The following is a 21,569-nucleotide window of genomic DNA, read 5'->3' as shown; positions in this document are numbered from 1 at the left end:
ACTGCCCTGGTGGGTGACATGTCCATTGCAGCCATGGCAGCATCCGGTCTGGGACCAAGGGGGCTGCAGCCCAAGGTCTGGCTCCCCTCCTGAGGCTAAAGAAGGAATGGTTATGTGCTGACACTGGGGCCTGCATGCTCCCCTCATGGAAAAGGCACCTTCAAGTATGCATTCACAGCCAACAGCCCTGGGTAAAATGAGATTTATTTGTGGGATGTGGTTTAAATTGCTTATTCATTGAGAACAATCGTTAAAGCCATGAACTGCAGGACTCCCTATCCCAGTGGCTGCCTGGCCTGCTCTCTGGGAGGTGAGGGGAGTGCTGAATGCACAGGGACAGGAGTGGGGCTCTCGGGAAGGGCTCATTTCTTGCCCCTGCCCTTGCCCTTGCCTTTATCCTTAGTCTTGCTCCGCTTCTTCTTCTTAGACTTGAGCATGGAGCGGACCAGGTAGCCCTTCCATACAGACTGGATGAGCGTGGCAGCCCTCACCATGCGCACCATCTCTTGCTCAGCCTCCATCCTCTTCTTGGAGTTGATCTCCTGCTCTGCCCAGATCTGGGCGAACTCTTCTGCCAGCATGTCATGCCTCTGCTTCAGCTCCTCCAGCTGGGCCTTCTCCTCCTTATGGATAACGTCTAGCTCCTCGTACTCATCCTGGGGTAAGGGACAGGGTGGGGGGCACCAGGCATAGGGTGCTGCCCGTTGCCCTCCACGACATCCTCTACGTTCCCAAAGGGGCTTCCACGCACACACAGCCCCGCCCCCCAGCCCCAAGGCCGCCTACACTGAGCCTTTCTGCATCTGAGGCCCAGCTGATGATGGAGAGGTGATGTGGGCCATCCTAGCTCAAGACGGGGTCTAACTGAAATAATCTGAGGAACAAGGAAAGGACACAGGCTTGTGGACTGGGCAGACTTGGCTTCAGACCCTTCCCTGGAGCACTGGTGATCAGGCAGAGCAGGATGCTGACTTGCCCTTCCCTGACAGAGCACCTGACTTTGGGTCACTCAGAGGTTGATGTCGCCTCCAGGGCTTGCCAGCCCCTGCTGGCCCTGACTTTGGGGCCCTGGGCCACTGATGTCATCACAGAGGTGGGTGGAGGGCTTGAGGGTGCCCATTTTGTAGGCTACCATTCCCTGAGCACTTCCTCCAGGCCAGATCCTCTGCTGGGTACAAGCATTTGTAACAGTGGTGCGTCACTCAAGCCCCACCATGGTCCCAGCATGGGTACTATCGCCTCTGTTGGTCACATGCAGAAGGGGGCTCAGAAAGGTGAAGTCCCTTGCTTCAGGTCCCATAGCTGATAAATGACACTACAGTGGACCCTCCAGATAATATTGGGGACTTTCTTCACAGCTGCGTCCCAGCACCTGGCACATCTCAGGCACTCAGTGGAGACTTTCTGAGTGACTGAGGGAAGTGGTGGAGGCAAGCTCATGGCTGAGTCTGTTGGGGCTGAGCCCTGGCCTGTGGGAGTGCTGGCAGGCGCTGAACCAGGAGGGAACAGAGAGTACAGGACGCGGTCACTAGGTGGAGCCAAGGGTGTTGGGCCTGCCCAGCATTAAGCACTTAGGGCTCTCAGCTGGCTCCTTCCTCCCCCCAGCCTCCCTGACTGCCCTAGACTAGACAACACTTGAGCCTAAGGAAGGGCAGGAAAGCCTCCCTGGGGAGACCCAGAACATGGCACAGACCATGGACCATCCTAAGGCTTCTCCTCCCATCCCTTCATTCCCAGAGAATCATGGGAAACTCTCTTGTGAGAGGCTCACACAGAGACAAATACCTGCTTTTCACCCATGTCCGTATCATATTTCTGGATCCAGTTCTCAATTTCCGTCTCCACTTTATACTTTTTCTAAAAAAGTCAATTAGTCATTGTTTGACTACTGTTAACCATAAGCAGCACCAAGCACACTCTGCCTCAGCAGGCCAGGTGGGTGCTTTGCAGGCCTTCCCTAACAAGCTAGGTTCTTCCCTACTTCACAGATAAAGGAACTGAGGATCAGACATGCTAACTCGCTTGCCCACAATCACAGAGTTACTGGGTGGTAGGGCCTGGATTTGAAGCCAGTAGTCTGGCTCCAGAACAGTCAAGGCAGAGAGGGTGGCAGGTGCAAAGGCCCTGAGGTAGGAACAAGCTTATGGTGTTTAAAGAACAGAAATTGAGCCAGTGTGACTGGGATGGAGTAGCAAGGAGGAGCGTGTCCAGTGAGGCCAGAGTGAGAAGCTGTGTCACAGAGGAGTGTCAGAAGGGGAAGGGCTCTGGGTTCTAGTGTAAGGGTGAGGGAAAGGCATTTTGGGCAGATTTCGATGCAGTAGAGGGATATGGTCTAATTTTGTTTTTAGAAGATTAGCTCTCCTACATACAACTGAATGTTATTCAGCCACAAAAAGGAATGAAGTACCGACAAATGAACATGGTGCTAAGTGAAAGAAGCCAGACACAGAAGGCTATATATTGTATGATGCTATTTATGTGAAATGTCCAGACTAGGCAAATCTGTAGGGACAGAAAGCAGATGAGTGGTTGCCAGGAGCTCGAGGGAGTGGGGGGTGAGGAGAAACTGCCTAATGGGTACAAGGTTTTATCTGGAAGTGGTAAAAATGTTTTGGACTAGACAGAGTGGTGGTTGGACACACATTGTGAATGTGCTAAATGATACTGAATTGTTCACTTTAAAATGGTTAGTTTTATGCTATGTGAATTCACCTCAATTTTAAAAATAAATAAATCAGTTCCGTTATCCTACAGAGCAAGAGTTCTTAACTTGGGCATCATGGATGGGCTGGCTTCAGGGGGCCTGTGACCACTAAGAATTGTTCACCAGTATGTGTATGTGCATCTATGCCTTTGTATGGGGGACAGGCCCATGGGTCCATGAGATGCTCAAAGGAATAATAATGCTAAAATAAACTGGAAGCAATTATTAGAAAAGGGGCCCTTTGTGAGGAAAGGGATTTGGAAGCATACTGGGTGCATGCTGGGCCTGTGTCTGGGCTGGAATGATTGAGAAAGCAAAGAAAGACGTGGTCTTTACTGCGAACCCATTATGCACCAGCTCTCCACCTCATTTCATTCTCATAGTAATCTGTTAAGAGTGGTCTGATCACTTTTAAAGATGTGGGAGAAAGCTGCCCACAGTTACAGAACTGGCATGCAGCAGGAGGGGGCCTCATCCCTGGGCCTGGGTGCTGCACCCTCCTGCCTCCCAAGGGACACTAGTCAATCCTGGACGTCCACTGCTCCCATCCCTCCTCCTCAGGGCGGATGCCCCCTAGCTAGCTGGAGAGCCCTGCCTGCCCCACATGCTGGCACTCCCTCCACCACTCCTCTGCCCCACAGGCTCCACTGTTCCCCACCCTCCCCGCTTTCCCAGGTACCTTCCTCAGTGCCTGCTCCGCCTCCCAGTTCTCCATGACCAAGCTGTGGAACTGTGAGCGCAGCAGCTGGACCTCCTGCTGCATCTTGGCCACCCTGGCCTGTGAGGCCCGGAAGTCAGCCTTCTGCTGCCTTTCAGCCTCCCGCTTAGTGTGAAGGAGGCTTTTCTCTGAGAACTTGAGCAACTGGTGCAGGTGGTTCTTCAGTTCTTGAATCACAAAGTTCTCTTTTTCCACCTGGGCCGGAGAGAGGAGAGGCTCCGTGAATACCTGCACAATCCCCAATAATTGCAGGAGAGGCTGGCATCACTGCACACTCCCTTAGGATGGGTGCATCAGGCCACCTGCATTACCATCTTGCCGACTCCTACCCATCCCCTAAGGGGACAGGAACAGCCTGATCACAGATGAAGGAATTGAAGCTCAAGGGGGTCTAGTCATCTGTCTGGGGTTGTGCAGCTGAGCTGGGATTGGAAGCCATGTCTGTCTGATGGCCATGTTCTTGGCCACCAGCCCCTGTTTCCTGGTATGAGCAAAGGGCACAGGCATGCCAGAGCAAGGCCACAGGAGAGGCCTGGGACAGTGGCGATGCTCTTGCCCTGGGCACAGTGGGGGAGCGCCCAACTGGCAGAGACTCTTGGCACAATGCATGGAAGTGTGAGATAAACACACATCACAAGGACAGCCACCCAGCTCTGCCCTGAGAGCCGGACTTGTCCCCTGCCCTCAGTGGTTCTAAAACAGGAATGGGGGTAGAGGATAAGCTCCAAAGGCTGATCAGGAGCACTAGAGTCTTCCTCTGAACACAAGGATGCTGTGGCTGGCTTAGGCCAGTAACCCTGGGCTGGGGTCAGCTGGCAGCAGGGCACAGGGGGTCTGCATTCAGGGAGAAGGAGAGAAGGGGTACTGCTTGGGCAATCCAATCCTGTGGGCAAGGCTTCATGCTCTAGGTGTTGGGTTTTAGAGCAGGAAGCACTATTAGCAGTCACAGCTTCCCTTGTAGACTCCATAACATGCTTGACTGGGTGTCACTCCCTCATTTTACACTGAAATCTAGTGACAAGATGAAATCTGTTCACCTGGCAAAAATGGAACTTACCCCAAATCCATCCAACTTGGAAGCCACAAGCTGTTTCCAACACCCAAACAGTACCAGCAAAGCCACTTGGTGCCCTCTCCCTGCCTCTCCAACCTATGAGTGGCCTTCTCTGACTGAACTCCCAGTAACCTATCATCTCTCCATTCAGCAAATAGTTACTATGCCTCTCTGTGCAGCCAGGCTCCCTGGGGACACAATGGTGGGCCCAAAGAGACAAGGTCCTGTCCTCTTGAGGGGGAGCCAGATCTCATCAAATAATCAGATAATCACACAAATATTTATCAACAAATTGATGAATGCTTTAAAGGATGGATTCAGTGGAACAGAAGAAAGTGGGGACAGCTTGAGCTAGTGTGTGTGGGAGGTCGGGCGGCAAGTAACTAGAGGGCCTTGGTCTGTTGTCCACCACAGGGGATGAAAATGGAGGTGCTGGCTACCCCTCAGGGTCTGGCCCCCCAGAAAGGCTGTGGTGCAGAATGCCTCCCTGGCAGTGCAGCCTCAGCTACAGACCACCTTTCTCAGCATCTCTAGCAACTGGGTGTGGCTTAAGACTGTACCATATGCTACTCCCACACTGCATCCTTAAAGAGCAGGGCCCACGCCCCCTGCCCTCCTTTCCTCCCACCCCCTGGCTAGACCAGTGGTGACATGATGGGGGAAAGCCAGAGCAGCCTTCTGGGTCCACAGTTAGAGGTCCTGTGGGGGGCACAGCAGAGAAGCCAGATGGAAGCAGCCTGGACCCCTGACAATTTTACTAAGCAGAGCTTCCCTGCCAGCTCCAGTTCTTCCATTAGAGGGAAAATACATGCCCATCTGGACTAACCCACTACTATTTTGGGTCTGTTTTAGCAGCCAGACCTATATTTAACACCGTCATGGGGAATTTGTGAGAAAATGTATATAAAGTATAATATATAGTATGTGTTACAAAATAGGTATTATTAGCTTGGGATCATGTTATTGTTTCCGGTCTTAAAGATTCTTCTAGAGCTTCCACCCCTCCCACTTGTCACTAACCCCCAGGACACAGACCACATTCCTTGATTAGGCCTCAAAGATCCTGTGTGATCTGCCAGCAAAGCCTGAAGTATTTTCTATCCAGTGTTTCATAGAGAAAGTGCCTATCCCTGGCCGAGAAGATTCCTCCCTACCTCACTTGCCTGGTTCGCTGCCTCTCACTCTTCATGTGTCCACTTCAATGTCCCTGACCCTTTTGGTCTAAGTTCAGTTCTCCTGTAACACTCTCTTATTACGCCCTATACTTACCCTTCATTGTACTTCTCAAAACTGTAATTATGTCAGCTCTTTAAGAACTACCTTCCCTACTGTGAACTTCATAAGGCTGGGACCATGTGGCACCTAATAAGCACTCCAAACAATATTTGTAGAGTAAATAAATAAAAACAGCTCTTTAAATCACTGAGAAACCCAAATGCCAAAAGATTTGGGTTCCTCCGTGTGACTCCTTCCACAATTTGACCAATACTGCAAAGCTGTACCTCTATATCCCTGTTCCTTATGTTCACTGCTAATTCACTTTCAAGAGCATCAGTGACTTCTTGGTTCCTCCTAATCCGTTTACTGATATCCTGCATGAACTGAGCCCTGTCTCTGGCTTCCATGGGACTGGTGAGTAGCTTCTCAAAGAGGAAACCCTGGAGTTCCATCAGGCTATCAATAAATCTTTGGGCTTCTGCACTTCTGCCTTGTGTCTGCATCTGCAAGAGACTAGCAGCCTGCGGGTTATTGAGCAAGAGCCTCAGGGAGTTCTTGGTGGATTCTCTGATCTGTTGCATAAGTGGCAGGAGGTTGGGTTTCTGTAGTTCCACGGAGAAGAGGTGGTCTCTGAACCACCCTCCCTCCTCAAACTCTTCTTCCTCCTGTAGCCATCTTTCTTCATCCTGCAGGGAATTGACATTGTCCAAGAGGATCTGGCAGAGAGCCTCGTGCTCTCTCACTGCCTTCATGATGTCCTCTCCCAACATCCCCTCCAGGGCCTCCTGATTGGACGCTACATATGACAGCAGGGTCGCCAACTCCACCTTGTGGATGGTCTCGTCCAGCACGGACATGATCTTCTTGGCCTCGGTGGTGGTGAGTTTGGTCTTGGATGGGACCAAGGGGTTTAGTGGGGAGGGTGGCTTTTTGGATGGCTCTGCCATCAGCTTTATCCTGTTGATGTTGGGGCCACAGTGAGGACATCTAAAGCCATCTATGAGCAGTCTTCTTCTTCACCTTTGTACACTCTGGGAGAGTGAGACTTTGGTAGACTACGTAGGTCTCCTGCTTTAATGTCTCTGGCAACCCTGAAAAAGGAAGGGGTAGGCAGTCAGAGAGCTGTGCTGATATGGGTATGGCTGGTGTGGCCACAGCAGCCACGAACTGTTGACACTAAGAGTTCATCTTAGGTGCTCTGCAGCTTTGACACAGAGCCTTTCACTGAAAGCAGTTTTTGGCTTTGACAATGTTGGGGCCACAAGGGTCAGAGGACTGAGTGTGGAGATGGGTCTCAGGCACGTGTGTCAGAAAGGGAATCACCAGGAATGCAGAAACCATTCTGCTGAAGTGACTTAAATATGTAGTATTAACTATGTTGTAGGTATTCACTGAAATGGATTTGTTCAGCCATTTACATTAACAAGCATGAATTAAATGCAACAGATATCATTGCAGGTGACTTAATGTGCATGAATAAAGATCAGTGCTACTGGATTTTTTAAAAAGTATTTAAAAAGATAAAACTAGTTATACAGGTAATAAAGGAGTTGAGAGGCCACAGGAGAAGATGAAGCCACCCAGCAATCGTCAATGGCAGGAAATCACCGCAGAAGGAGGAGGTGGTGAGCTTGGGGATCAGGGTCACTAAGGGGAAGCTGGAACCACAGCCATATCCTATCCAGGAGGAGCTATGGCCCCAGAGGAGCTGTGGCCACTGCCAGAAACGCAGCCCAAAGCAAAGGGAAGGGGAGAAATACTTTGGTTCCTCCCTGCCTCCTGCCCTCCAGTCTAACACCAGTAGCTCCCACTGGCCAAACCCACTGGGAAATCAGATGACAAGAGAGCCTGGGCAACCTGCAGGGCTTAGCAGTCTGAGACCCAGAGCAGAACAGGGACAGAACAAACAGTGGAGCTGACAGCAAACAGGACTTGCACAGCACATTTGCCCTGAATTTTAAGTATGGATTTAAAAAATCAGGGTGGGGCTGAACAATGACTTCAAAATACAATTCTTAAAAACTGCTTTGCTAAATGCAATGTTGTATCCTGGAATGGAAAAATGACATTAGTAGAAAAACCGGTAACATCCAAATCAAGTTGATAGTTTAATTAATAGCATTGTACCAATGTAAATGTCTTAGTTGTGACAAACATATCGTGGTTATTTAAGATGTTACCATCGGGGGAGCTGAATGAAGGGCATACGGGAATTCTGTACTCTCTGCCACTTTTCTGTGAACCTACAGACAGTTATTACAAAATAAAAAGCTTATTTAAAAAGACTTTCAGAAACATTTATGGAGGCAATCAGAAATAATAATTTATGTGCTTACATGGCATGATGGCTGAGTGCTAGCTTTGTGGCAGCCCCACTTGGGGACCCTGGTGAGTCCCTGGGCTGGTTATCTAATCCTCCTAAGCTTGGGCTTCCTCAGCCATAAAACAGGCATCCTCAGATTCAATGGGAAGTTTCTGGCACAGGGCCTGGACATTGTGAGTGCTTGATAAATAGGAGCTATTACTAGCCCAGGGGAACCAAAATCCTGAGTCCAAGACTCCAGTGACTTCCAGTCCGAGTCTCCAGGCCTGGCTGGATATCTCCGTGTACCTACTGCCCTGGATTGATGGGGCCTCCCCATCTACTGTGTGTAACATGGACTCTGCCACATCCCCACCCCTCACCTTGCTCCTTCTTTATCCCTGGTGTTGATGATCAGCAACTCTGCCATCCTAGTTGCTCAAGCCAAAAACCTGAGCACCACACCTCCTCTTCCTTAACCCCCACATCCAATCTGCCACCCAGTTCTATCAGCTCTCTCCGTGAAGTCTCCCAGTGCATTTCCTTCTCAGCAGCCTCTCTGCCCCTGAGTGAGGGCTTATAATCTCTCACTTGGAGGATTAGAGCTTCTTAACTGGTCTGCTTACATCTGTCCCTGCTCCCTGCTATAAAAGTCATCCTCGTAGTCATTTATTTGAGTATTTATTGAGCCCCTGGGATGCAAGGAGAGATGCAAGGTATCATTGCTGTCGTCCCAGAGTTTATAACCTGGTTTGGGATACAAAAACTGCACACATGAAAGTTCAACAACTTTTGAAGGAAGGGGATAAAGAAAGTTGTATTCATAGAATAGGTCCAGATTATGACCAGAGTGAGGACTTTGGAGTTTATCTTGTAAGAAACTGGGTCCCATTTTGACCTCAGGAAAAATGATAAAGAATAAAATCAGGTTTTTTTCTGACAGATGTCACAATAGATGATTTATAGAGAAAGGGCTGGTGGCAGGTAGGGATATTATAAACCTTCCAGCTCAGGGCCTTTGCACATGCTGTTTCTTCTTCCTGACACACTCTTTTTCCCTCTTCCTTGCCAAGCCAGTTCCTTACACTTGGATCTTAGTTCAGGACCACTTCCTCAGAGAAGCTTTTCCTGGCTTCCAGACTGGATCAAATTCTCATTGTAGGTTCTTATAAGTCTACTCCCCTTTGTGGCAGACACTATTCCCCATCCCAACTTCCTTCCCTCTTGCTTGCCTGTACTGTAGCAACTAGAAATACTTAATTCTCACCTTCTCAACCTGCTTTACAGATAGGGGTGGCTATAGACACAGTTCAAGTCAATGAAATAGAGAAGTTTCCTAGGGGCTTTTGGGATACAAAAGAAAGACATTGTTGGCTTCACCTCCATTCCCCGCATTTGGGCTTAAAGCAGTGGCAGCTGCTTTGTGAAAGAGAAGGAAAATTAAAAGAACTGCAGGAATGCTGTTCCTGATGTCATTGAGCCACTGGACCTTCCAAGCATCCATCATCTCTTACCCAGATGACTGTGATAACCTCTCCACTGGTGACCCTGCTTCTGCCCTCCTGCCCCATGAGTCTCTTCTCATCACAGCAGCCAGAAGGAGCCTGTTATACGTCAGATCCTTTCACTCTCTGTTCAAAACCCAGCTCACAAGAGCTGATTGTTAAAATTTCAGGATACTTGTGAGCTGGTTATTAAACCATTGGTAGCTTGAAATCAGCCATGGTGGGAGTATTTATACCATAGAAATTGGCAAAGAATACAAATTAGTACCCCTTCCCACCAAACCAGTTGTTAAAAATTTACCAGCAGAATCGCCTCTCATCTCAGAATAAAAGCCAAAGTCCTTACAGTTTCCTAGAAGGCTCCACATAATCTGGCTGCTGTTAACCAATCATTCTCCTCTGCATTCAAACTGATCTTTTTGCTGTGCCTTGAAGATGTCAGCTGTGCTCTCATACAGGGCCTTTGCACTTGCTGCCTCCCCCTGCCGCTGCTGCCCTGTTCTGCAATATTCCTCTAAATATCTGGAAAGCTTATTCTCTCGATTCCCTGTCTGCTTGAGTTACCAGTGTAGTAGTGAGTGCTTTCCTGACTTCCTTCATTAAAATATAACCCTCTCCTCCTCCCTCCTTCCCATTCCCCCTTTCCTCTTTACTTTTTATCCAGGTTAAGGATCATCATCTGACATCTGTATATGGGTCTGTTTATTAGTTTATTGTCTATATTTCCCCCTCCCCTAAAAAGTAAGGTCCAGGGAAGGAAGGCAGGGCCTTTGTCTATTTTGGTCACTACTGCACTGAAGAAACCCTAAACACCATCTGGGGGAGGGTCCTGCTGCTAGCACCGACAGGTTACCTGGGCCACACAAATGTTCACATTCTGTCTGTGGATGTGAGAAATGTTTGGAAGAAAGAATCATTAGAACTTGATGAGTGAGAGATGGTTTTGAGTTTGGGTGACTGGGAAAGAATGGTGGGGCCTTGGAGGAACTAGGGAAATTGGGAGGGGAGGTTTGGAAGGGAGGACAAAGAGCTCAGTTTTGAACTCACTTAGTTGTAGCTGGTGCAACCAGAGCCAATTGTGGACAAGGATGTCCCCGCCTTCCCACAATCCAAAAAGTTCTTCTTTGTCAGGTGATAGGCTGATTTTCCTTGGGGGAACTCACCCTCTCTCCCATTGTGTGCAGTCTTGGCAGGACTGCCAATCAAAGAACCCTGCTCTTTCCCTCCTGGGAATCTTGAAGAGTGTCACAGGGACAGGAAACGGTGGGAGCTGATTGGTGCCAGTGGTGGTGAAGATCCTGCTACCAAGATCCCCAGAACTTCCTTGGTGGCTGTCCATTCTGGGGCCTGGTTCTTCATCTTTTCCTTTGCCATTTTGCTCAGGCAGTCAGTTTTTGTTGCTTACCATCAAAGAACCCTAGCTGACAAGATATTCTAGGCAACTGACAGCACAAGATCAGGGTGGGGGCAGGGGCGGGGGCGAGGGCTCCAGGGAGCCACTGGGGATAGAGATATAAGTGCAAGGGAGAAGGAGGTGATACCTGAAGCCACAAAAGATATCTTCAGTCCACCAAACCAGAGTGTACAGAGAGAAGGGTGGGAATCAAGCAAAGATCTGAAGAAACTAAGAATAAGGAAGAAAGGCAGCCAGATCAGGAGCTACAGATGCTTTGTCCTTGGCCAGGCTAAATGGACCTAAAAGTCAGAAGCCTCTGGGAGCTGAGGTCTCAAGTGAGAAGGGCATTATCTTGCATATGTTCAATTCCCATCCACTTCCGGCTCCCTAATTAATCTTGCGAGTTCCTTTAAGGCTTTTCCTGAAAATTTAACGTTTTAGGGACAGTCATGGAACTTTCTCAGCTTCTCTGAGGATGAAGGATCTTTGCTCCATGGCCACAGGATGAATGTGAACAAAGTGTCTAATGAACACACCTCTCCCCATTGTCCCTCAAAGCTCTCAGGCATAAATCAAAATGCCTGAATTCTTCAGAGATTGCGTCCAGAAATACAACGTTACATGAAATGTTTCCAATTTGCTTTCAGCCAAATTACCTCTCTTGCTTTAAAGGGCAAACTTGTTTTCTTTGATTATGATGACGCCCATCAGTTCTTGACAGCTCATTTGGGTGAACAAGAAAAAGCCAGTGGAACCAGGATGGGCGGCGGGGGAATGCATCTGACTTTGATGACAAAAATCACTGGAGAAGCTCTTTCTTTTGAATTCTAATATGATCATTTCATGTCTTTCTTAATGCCACCAACCTTAATATTTAAATCATTTCCAACTTAAGCCTCTCCTTTTAAAATTCCTGCCCTGAGAATGAAGCAAGATTGTTAATGGATGAGAAACTTTAATTGGATCTTCCCTTTATTTGTCATTAATTCTGCTGATGAACTTTATAAATGGAAATATATCTTTATCATGCAAATTATAACTCGTCTTCATTCAAACGGTCTTGTTGGATATTTTATTACTTTCGCTCTCAGAACATTTTGAAAAAAAAAGAAGGCTTGAGCTAATTTATATTTTTTTCCTTCTGCCAACCCTTACAACTGCCCCACAAATCTAACACTGGTATGTGAAAGAGTCAGGTAGTGTTAAACAAAAGTGGAGTATGTTTGGGGAAATTTCATTTTATGGAATGCCATTTTAATATTACCTAACTCTTGAGAGCTCACTATGTGCCAAACACTGTTCTAAATGCTTTACATGAATTAACTCCTTTATTTCTCACAAAACCGTTATGAGGTCGGGAGGCATATGAGGAAAGGGAGGCAGAGAGAGGATTTAAGTTCCTATTGGTTACTTACAGCTATCTGCATAAAGCTACTATTTGCCACTTACAGCTAGTAAGATTGTTAATGGATGAGATACTTTAATTTCGGCCCAGGAAGTGTGTCTCAGGACCCTGTACCCCCTAACCACTATGAGGTCCAGTCTTGATTTTAAGATGGACTTCTGTGGTGGACATAGTAGAATGATTCTTTGCTGATCCAGTTTAAATGAATCCCATCAAATAGAGTCCTAGAGGACAGATGTCTTCAAGATTCAGTTCCTATAGCATCCAATCTACCTAGCAACTAGAAATATGAATATTCCTATTTGTTGTTTTATATACATACACACACAATGTATATGTAAGACACTAGACTTCCTTTCTTTCTACTGCCACACATTGTTCCTACTGGCGTCATGTTCTCATGGGTACACCCAGGATCAGAGACAGCTTGCAACAATAGAGCTGTCACCCCATCCCTTTCTTCTCACTTAAGAAAGCTTATTGGAACGTAACTGAGTGAGAGTGACTAAATTGTTTTAGCGTAATCTTTGAATCTTCTTTCGTTGACTTTTATATTTTTGAGTCAATCACCCCCATACTTTGGAACTTATTATAAACTAATTACTAAGACACACCTCATAATTGATCACAACACAAGGATCGCTAGCAGCATGAGGCCACACCGCATGAAGCAGAACTTGTGGGTCAGGAAGATGACTTCATGAGGGTTAGTTCTCATTCAGCGTTCTCCAAATCTCTTACTAGCACGCCACCTTTGTGATTTCTAGCACATCTATAGACCAAGCTGTACTATTATCACTGCATTTTCTTCAAGTATACTGTCGTTTTAAGTACTATTCATTAAAAGGAAACTAAGTCTCCACTGTAACTGGAAAATCTATATTCTTTAAATAGAAGATAACAATGTCTACATCCTGACATTATTTCATTCTCACTAGATACTATTATCTAGTATTACAGGGAAATGAGTCTGAGACTAGATCTCTGTTGTTAAAAAGCAAGATTAGCAAATGGTCAAAAAAGAGAGGAGACAAATTGCTAATATCAGGAAGGAAAGAGGGGCCATCACTACTGGGTGTTAAAATGACAATAAAGGATTTTATGAACAACTCTATGGCCGTAAATTTGATGACCTAGATAAAATGGACTAATTCCTTGAAAGATACAATCTATCAAAACTCACACAAGAAGAAACAGATAATCTCAACGGGCTTTTATATATTAAAGAAATTGATCAATAATTAATGACTTTACAAAACAGAAAGTACCAGGCTTAGAGGATTTCACTGGTCAATTCTACCAAACATTTAAGGGAGAAATTATACCAATTCCCTACAATTTCTTCCATAAAATAGAAGCAGAAGAAATACTTCCTAGTGATTCTATGAGGCTTAGCATTACACAAAGACATTACAAGAAAGGGGAACTACAAACTAAATATCTCTCATGAACACAGATGTAAAAATCCTCAACAAAATATTTGCAAATTGAATCCAACAAGGTCTAAAAAGAATTAATCCCCACAACCAAGTGGGATTTGTGATCTGCAAGGCTGGTTCAACATTCAAAAATCAATTAATGTAATCTATCACATCAACAGAAAGAAAAATACTATCATCACATCAATAGATGCAGAAAAAGCATTTGACAAAATCTAACATCCAATCATGTTAAAAAACAATTTCTCAGCAAACTAGGAATATAGTGGAACTTCCTCAACTTGATAAAAAAAATCTATAAAATATCATACTTGATTGTGAGAAACTGGAAGTTTCTCCTCTAAGATCAGGAACAAGGTAAGTGTCCCCTTTCACCATTCCTATTTAACACAATCTTGGAAGCCCTAGCTAATGCAATAAGACAAGAAAAGGAAGTAAAATTTATACAGATTGGGAAGGAAGAAATAAAACTATCTTTGATCACTGATGATGTTATTGTTTACGTAGAAAATCACAAAGAATCAATAAAAACACTCCTGGAACTAAATAATGATGGCAAAGTTACAGGGTATAAAGTTATTACACAAAAGACTTATTAACATCAAACTGAGACTTTCTCACTGATGTAACTGGAATTAAAAGAGACCTGAAAAGGGACTTCAGCACAGGCTTCTCACCACAGGAATCAATGTAAAATAACATAGTGCCATGCAGGTATATCTCTTCCTAAACTAGATGTCTTTGAATCAATAAAAACCAACAAAACACATCCTCCTTTACTACCAGGCTTCCATTTTAAATTCACAGCACATGTACTCCTAGATAATTAAATATTTTCTTATTGATTTTTAGCTCTAAATGAGAGTTTGTATTTTTCTCATTCCATTCTTGGTTCTTCCCGTGACTTGAAAAAAAAGGCTGCTTTCAGCTTAGATGTGAGAGAGCTAAGAAAGAATGGTTTGGGGTGGGAAATATGGTTGGAGGTAGAGATGGTATAGAGAAGTTTTCACAAGAGATGGAGCTAAGGGTCTCTGTTTTTATTTTCTACCCTAATGAAAAAATTTCAATTTCTGCTTGATTGCAGACTGAATAAAGTTATGTTGTGAATTTCACAATTTGCATAGCTGATTTCATGTACCTTTGACAGTTTTGTCTTGTTTCTGAGAGTTAAAATTCTCACCCACCCCAAGCCCTCAGTACCTAACACTGCCTGCTTTATCCTTATCCTAAGGTTCTGCTTAGGACTCAGAGAAGTCCTTGATGGGTAAGGAATTTCTAGTTGCTTAGTTCCGATTCCACCATCTACTTGCTGGGTTAATAGGCAGAGGTTTTGCCTTTGAAGAAGCCGGAATCTTCCTTGCAGTCTCATGAAGAGCTCACTGGCCTTCAAACCACACATCTAGCTTTCTTCAGAAGAGCTCTGTATGATTTGTCAGATGGTATGATTCTTCTGAGTCTAGAGCAGGGTAGTGAGAGGCTGCAAAGGGACAGAACATTCATGATGAAGACGATCAAACAGTGGGCGCTCAATAAATTACTGCTGGGTAAATAAAGATATGGCAGATCCAGCTTTGCCAATGACCCGTTTCCTCACAGGGAGGTGTTGGCATAATAGGATAATGTTATTTCATGGAGTACTTTATGTCCTGAATTAGAACCAGAAAATAGTGTCATACTTTAATAACGAAAACTGTGGGCCAAAATTTGGCCTATGGGCTGTTTCTCATCTCTATACTCAGGGCTTGGGATTTTAAAATAAAAGATTTAAATCTAATTTGTTTTTTCTTTTTCATAGTTTAGTTGTTTTTTTTCCCCCTATCAGCATTTTTGAACGATTACCCAATCCTCTCTTGTCCTTTTTGAGAACCCAAGTTTTGTGGATTGCATTTGATTTACAAAAGGTTTCCGGGCTGGAACTGTAGCAGTGAATGCTGGAGGTATGAACAGATGGGGTTTCATCTGCGGTGATGGCTCCATGGGCGCAGGCTCCAACGTTATCCCATGCTTTGGATACAGAGGACTCGGAATAGTGACTGAGGATGGGAGGGAATGTGCTCCGGGGAGAGATTTCTAAACTTCTGGTTATAATGAACATTCTCCACTGGCCACTGGCCACAGCTATAGTCACGGGCAAATTCAGTTAAACTTCTGGGCCCTCATTTCCTCCTTTCTGAAGAGAAAAGGAAAAATATAAGTCTACTACACAGTGATTAAGTTTGTAGGTGCTTTGTACGTCTGTGAAATGGGGACAGTTATGGAACCCACATTTGATAGTATGAAATGAAGTCCTGGTTTTAATGTTTAAGTTTTATTACCTCTACTACAACTTTAAAATCGTGTTATTTAATATTAACATTTGACTACTTAAAATAGAAAATATATTTTTCCTCAAAATTATATGTTTTGTGGAACCCTCCTACACTGCTGTTGGGAATGTAAATTAGTTCAACCATTGTGGAAAGCAGTATGGAGGCTCCTCAAAAAGTTCAAAATAGAAATACCATTTGACCCAGGAATCCCACTTCTAGAAATTTACCCTAAGAATGCAGCAGCCCAATTTGAAAAAGACAGATGCACCCCTATGTTTATTGCAGCACTATTTACAATAGCCAAGAAATGGAAGCAACCTAAGTGTTCATCAGTGGGGATGAATGGATAAAGAAGATGTGGTACATATACACAATGGAATATTATTCAGCCATAAGAAGAAAACAAATCCTACCATTTGCAACAACATGGGTGGAGCTAGAGGGTATTATGCTCAGTGAAATAAGCCGGGTGGAGAAAGACAAGTACCAAATGATTTCACTCATATGTGGAATATAAGAGCAAAGGAAAAACTGAAGGAACAAAACAGCAGCAGAATCACAGAACCCAAGAAAGGACTAACAGTTACCAAAGGGAAAGGGACTGGGGAGGATGGGTGGGAAGGGAGGGAGAAGGGTGGGGGAGGAAGAAAGGGGGCCTTACAATTAGCATGTATAATGTGGGGGGGGCATGGGGAGGGCTGTGCAACACAGAGAAGACAAGTAGTGATTTTACAGCATCTTACTACGCTGATGGACAGTGACTAATGGGGTATGTGGGGGGGACTTGGTGAAGGGGGGAGTCTAGTAAACATAATGTTCCTCATGTAATTGTAGATTAATGATACCAAAAAAAATTATATGTTTTGTGCAGAACAGTTTATAAAAAGCCAAAATAGAACCACTTTTTCTTTTTTACTACTTGTTTTTAACTTAATTTCTACATTATTCACATTTTTTTTCCTGCTAGTGATGGAGGAGGACTGAGATCCCACCATTTTCTGGTTGCCGCCTCCTCCCAAATTAATGCTTCATGATTTTTAATTCCTCTTCTGGTTACACTATAGCTTCAGTGGAATAAGTCTGGGTAGTATCATTTTGGTTGTTTCAGACAGCAGGAAGAATTTCCTACTAGTGAATTTAGATTCTTCTAAAATAAACTTCCTCCACTTAAAAAAAAAATTTAAATTATAATCTTATCAATTGAAAAACGATGGCTTTTCCTGACTGCCAGATCACAACAAAGAGTGTCTTTTTAAAACTGAAGTTTGTCACCCTTTAGTGAGTGGTAAAATCAGTTCACCAGTTGGAACTAGTGTCAAAAATAAATGAAATAAAATAGAAAATAACAGAAGGCATTGCATGCAGTAACTATTCATATGGAACTGAAGATGTGTGTGAGGTTGAGATGGGAAATGTATTTCTGTGTCTGCTTTGTGGTTAAAAACAAAAATGTGAACAGTATTTAAATGGTCATAGGATATAATCTGTTGCTATTATTTGAAAGCTAAGGTCAGAGAGATACTTTGCCCTGGTGCTCTGTATTTGAAATGATCTTGATTTTTAACTACTTTTGCTTTCAGTTCTACTAACTAGGGACTGAAGAGAAAAGGTGTGTGTGCGTGTGTGTGTGTGTTTGCCTTGAATGAAAATACCAGCCTGAAACTGGGTTTCTCAATTTCCTCCCCACTGACACTTTGGGTTAGATATTCTTCGTTGTGGGGGCTCTCCTCCGTGTTGTACAATGTTTAGCAGTCTCCTTGGCCACACTATGTCAGTAGCACATTTCTCCCACCACTAGTTCTGACCATTTGGAGATATGTCTCCAAACATTGCCAAATGTCCCTGATGGGGTGCAGGGGGATGCCCCTGGTTGAGAGTCGCTGCTCTAGACTATACAGCCTTGCTTCCCTATAAAACTCCTGGCCTCCTCATCCAAAATCCAGTGCTTCATCCAGGTTTAAAGAAAGGCTTGTCCAAGTCTTGCCCAGTTCTATCTGACAAGCTGATGTCTGTGCCACCTAAAGCCACCATGAGTTACAGAGTCAAGGTCAAATTCATAAGCTCGTTGTTGGGAGACCTGGTGCATGACTCTCCCCTGCTAGGGGCTCTTGGAATAAGTCTGGGCAAGTACTTTATCTCTTTGACACCTGGGATACAACACCTGATCTAGCCAGTCAAGGTCAAATTCATAAGCTCGTTGTTGGGAGACCTGGTGCATGACTCTCCCCTGCTAGGGGCTCTTGGAATAAGTCTGGGCAAGTACTTTATCTCTTTGACACCTGGGATACAACACCTGATCTAGCCACATCAAAAGGGAGCTTGGTGGAGGAAGGATGATTTAATCGATGGGAAAGTCCTTATGAGAGTTAAATGCCTTTTTCAAAGGCAAGGCATGATTATTATACATTGAGGCATAAATCAGGTGTGCATGGCCTCATCACCCTGAGCTCTTCTCTCCTAGGGAAAAGGGAAAGGCTTTTGGGTAAGGCTCACACCTTTAATTCATTTTTTCACTGTAAACTGAGTGAAAACCCCAAGCTAAAACCACAGCATTTACCCCTGACCATGTATGCCTGGAATGTTCCCAAGCGATGGCTTGCCCAGAGCCAGGGCAGAGCTCTGTGAGGAATGCCCTGGGCAGCCTGTCCAGCCTGGAGGCAGGAAGATTGATGCTATGACTTTGTGGCCTCTGTTACTGATGCTGCTAATCAAAAGGCCATTTGGGTCTTTTCTGGGTAGAGGGTGAATTCTGGGAAAGGGAAGAGTGGGTTCGATTTTTGCCTTTTACTAATAGTTTTTTTATATTTAGACAAGGTATGAGCAATGACCTCAGAACTCAACCCTTCTCACTCTTGACTTTTATCATTTTTGCTACTTGACCTTTTGGCCTGGCCTGGCCTGGCCATCCTGGTTATGATTCTCAATTCCTCTTGGTCACCTTACAGGGGACCCGGGAATAAGAAAGTCACCCTGCTTTGATTGGTTAGAAAAGTCAGCCATGACAGCTCCCCTCATTGCTCAAGAGGTATTGAAGGCCCTGGAAAGAGTTTTAAGCAGGGGCTGAGTCACAAGACCGGATCTGTGGTGAAAAGGTTGGCCAGTGTAGGATGGCAAGAAGATCAGGTTTGGAAGGCTGATGCAGCGTCCAGGGAAGACATGAGGGTGGCCTTAGCCAGGGACAAAGCAGTGGATGGGCTCCAGAAATACTGAGAAAGCAGAATCAGTGTGGTGAGGTAAAGGACTAGACATGGGTAATGAGGGAGAGGGCAGAGTTAGGGATGATGTCTAGTGTTCTGGCTGATGTTCTGGCTGATGTCTTGGGTTGCAGGTTGAATTGTTGCAGTGTCTACCAAAGGGAGAAGCCTGGAAGAGAAACCGGGTTTGAGAGGCTGGGGTGGTTACTGGTGTTGGAACATGCTATCTATTTGCCCACCCTTGAAATTGTTAGTAGAAATACAGACATGAGCAGCGGGGGAAGGAGAAGATAAGGTTCAAGGAAAAAAAAACTGCCCAAACTGCCCAGGGAGGGGGGGTCCCACGTGAAGTCAATAAAGGCTTTGCAGGGAGATAACTTCTTGTCTATTGGGACTAGGCCAAACCGGTCCCAACCAGGTTCCAGTGAGGATGAAATCCAACAAGACTAAGAACCGCCCAAACCACACCTCATCATAATCCTATTAAAATAAAATTGCTGTTTTCCTCACTATCCCCCACCCCCATGGGCTTTTTCTATGTGCATTTTGGGAAAAGACGGTGCGCATCAAGAAGAATGGGTGTGTAACTAGAGCTGTCAATCAAATGACCTCACCCTGTCAATCAAAAGAAGAGCTTCCCAGCTAGGTGGTGATAACAGACCCTCCCCTAAAAGTTGGGGCATTTGTCTACCTGGACTCTGGCCCATTCCTCCCTTGTATTCAAATAAAACTTTCACTCTGCTTCCTTATTGTGTCTCAGCCTTTCAATTCTTTGTTGTGGTGGGGACAAGGACAGAGGAGAGCAAACTCAGCCCGTCACAAAATTAGGAGGCTGTGTGCCTTGACAGGGTGCCTCTTCCTAATTCATATCAAGGTGCCTGATAGGCCTGCAGCCGCCTGCGTGGGGGCAACGACGGGGTGTGCGGAAGTGGTTGGATATCTGGTGTAGAGTTCAAGGAAGACCCAGAAAGAAGACATAGAAATTCAAGAGCTGTTACTGCACAGATGGTGACTAAAGCCAAGGTGCGGGCGGAGGCCATGCAGGGAGCAAAGGATCAAGCCCCTTCACTCTTGGGATGAGATTCCTTCTCACTGGCTTCAGCCGACGCGTCCAGCTGTATCTCCAAGCCCTCCTGTCCTCAGTGCTGCAGCCACAGAGGCCTCTAAAGGGCTCGGAACACCAGGATGTTTACACACAATGTTCCTTTTGCCAGAAAACCAACTCCCAACCCCTAGATAAACAGCTATCTCTGATCCTTCAAATTCAGCTCAGTGGTGACCTCACCCCAGACTAGAACATGAAAGTGCATTATAATCTCAGGAAACCCTCTGCACCTTTTCTGCATGGTACTTATCACAGGTGTAATTTACATACCATAAAATTCACCCATTCTAATCATACAACTCAATTACATTTTTTTTTTTTTGGTAAATGTACAAAGTTATGCCAGCATCCAGTAGTAGGCATGCACTGAATACTTGTTGAATATATGAACATTTAAGGTATGGAACAAGATGACTCCTTTGGAACTTGTTTTAAGCAGGAGGAGTCAAAGACAAATGCATTTTAGAAAGAAAATAATTGCTATTATTTACAGAGCACTCACTATGTTGCTTGGCTCTATGCCAAGCTCTCTATTGCTTTACCTCATTTACTCCTCACAACAGACCCTTTGAATTATGTATGTACAATGAAATTACATTTAAAGGGCAAAGGTGGGAGTTAAGTGCTACAGTTAGCACAAAAGTCAAAACCTGGTACATTCAAAATTACCTAATTTAAACATCCACTCAAGTGAGGTGCCTTTTGTTGCATACTCATCCTGGAGTGGATGGCCATTGGGTGGGATGGCAGGGGACTTAGAAACTACCCTCTCAGCCCCATCACCTATGTTTGACTTGAAATTCCTCAACCATGACGCTACTCCATTCGACTGGTATCACCCACGTTTTAAGGACGGGTAAGTGGGACTGAAGACGGCAAGTGGAAGGGCAGAGTAGAGGTAGGGTCACCGAAGATGTCAGTGGTCCTTCCTTGAAGGCGGAGAGGGAGGTCCAGACTGAGGCAGCGGCTGGAGAGCGGGGTTCCGGGGCAGGGGTGAGATCGCGGGGCAGACTACTGATTCTTCCGGGAGCCAAAGGATTCCCAGCCCTTCCCACCCGGTCACTCACCAGCTCCGAGGGCTCCTGGTTTCTCAACTGTTACCTCGGCGGGTACCTGCGTTGCTAGGTTACCGCCAATCTCAGTAGGCAGGACGCAGCTCCTGACTGACTTTCCTTTCCACCATTCAATTCCTTGTTCCGCCCCGTCCGCCCCTCCTCCTG

General features: G+C 45.4%; 1 protein-coding gene across 1 annotated transcript; it reads right to left on the bottom strand.

The window, feature by feature from the left end:
• Positions 1–186: 186 nt before the first annotated feature.
• On the bottom strand, positions 187–21,569 carry IQCD (IQ motif containing D). The gene is given in 6 exon segments (XM_036929314.2): positions 187–656; positions 1,786–1,857; positions 3,384–3,617; positions 5,979–6,661; positions 6,664–6,785; positions 21,417–21,569. Coding segments are annotated over 5 exon segments (1,311 nt in total). The 5' UTR covers positions 6,692–6,785; positions 21,417–21,569; the 3' UTR covers positions 187–362.

This window comes from Manis pentadactyla, chromosome 14, assembly GCF_030020395.1.
Source record: "Manis pentadactyla isolate mManPen7 chromosome 14, mManPen7.hap1, whole genome shotgun sequence".
Lineage (NCBI taxonomy): Eukaryota > Metazoa > Chordata > Mammalia > Pholidota > Manidae > Manis > Manis pentadactyla.
This window is presented reverse-complemented; position numbering and strand designations above follow the sequence as displayed.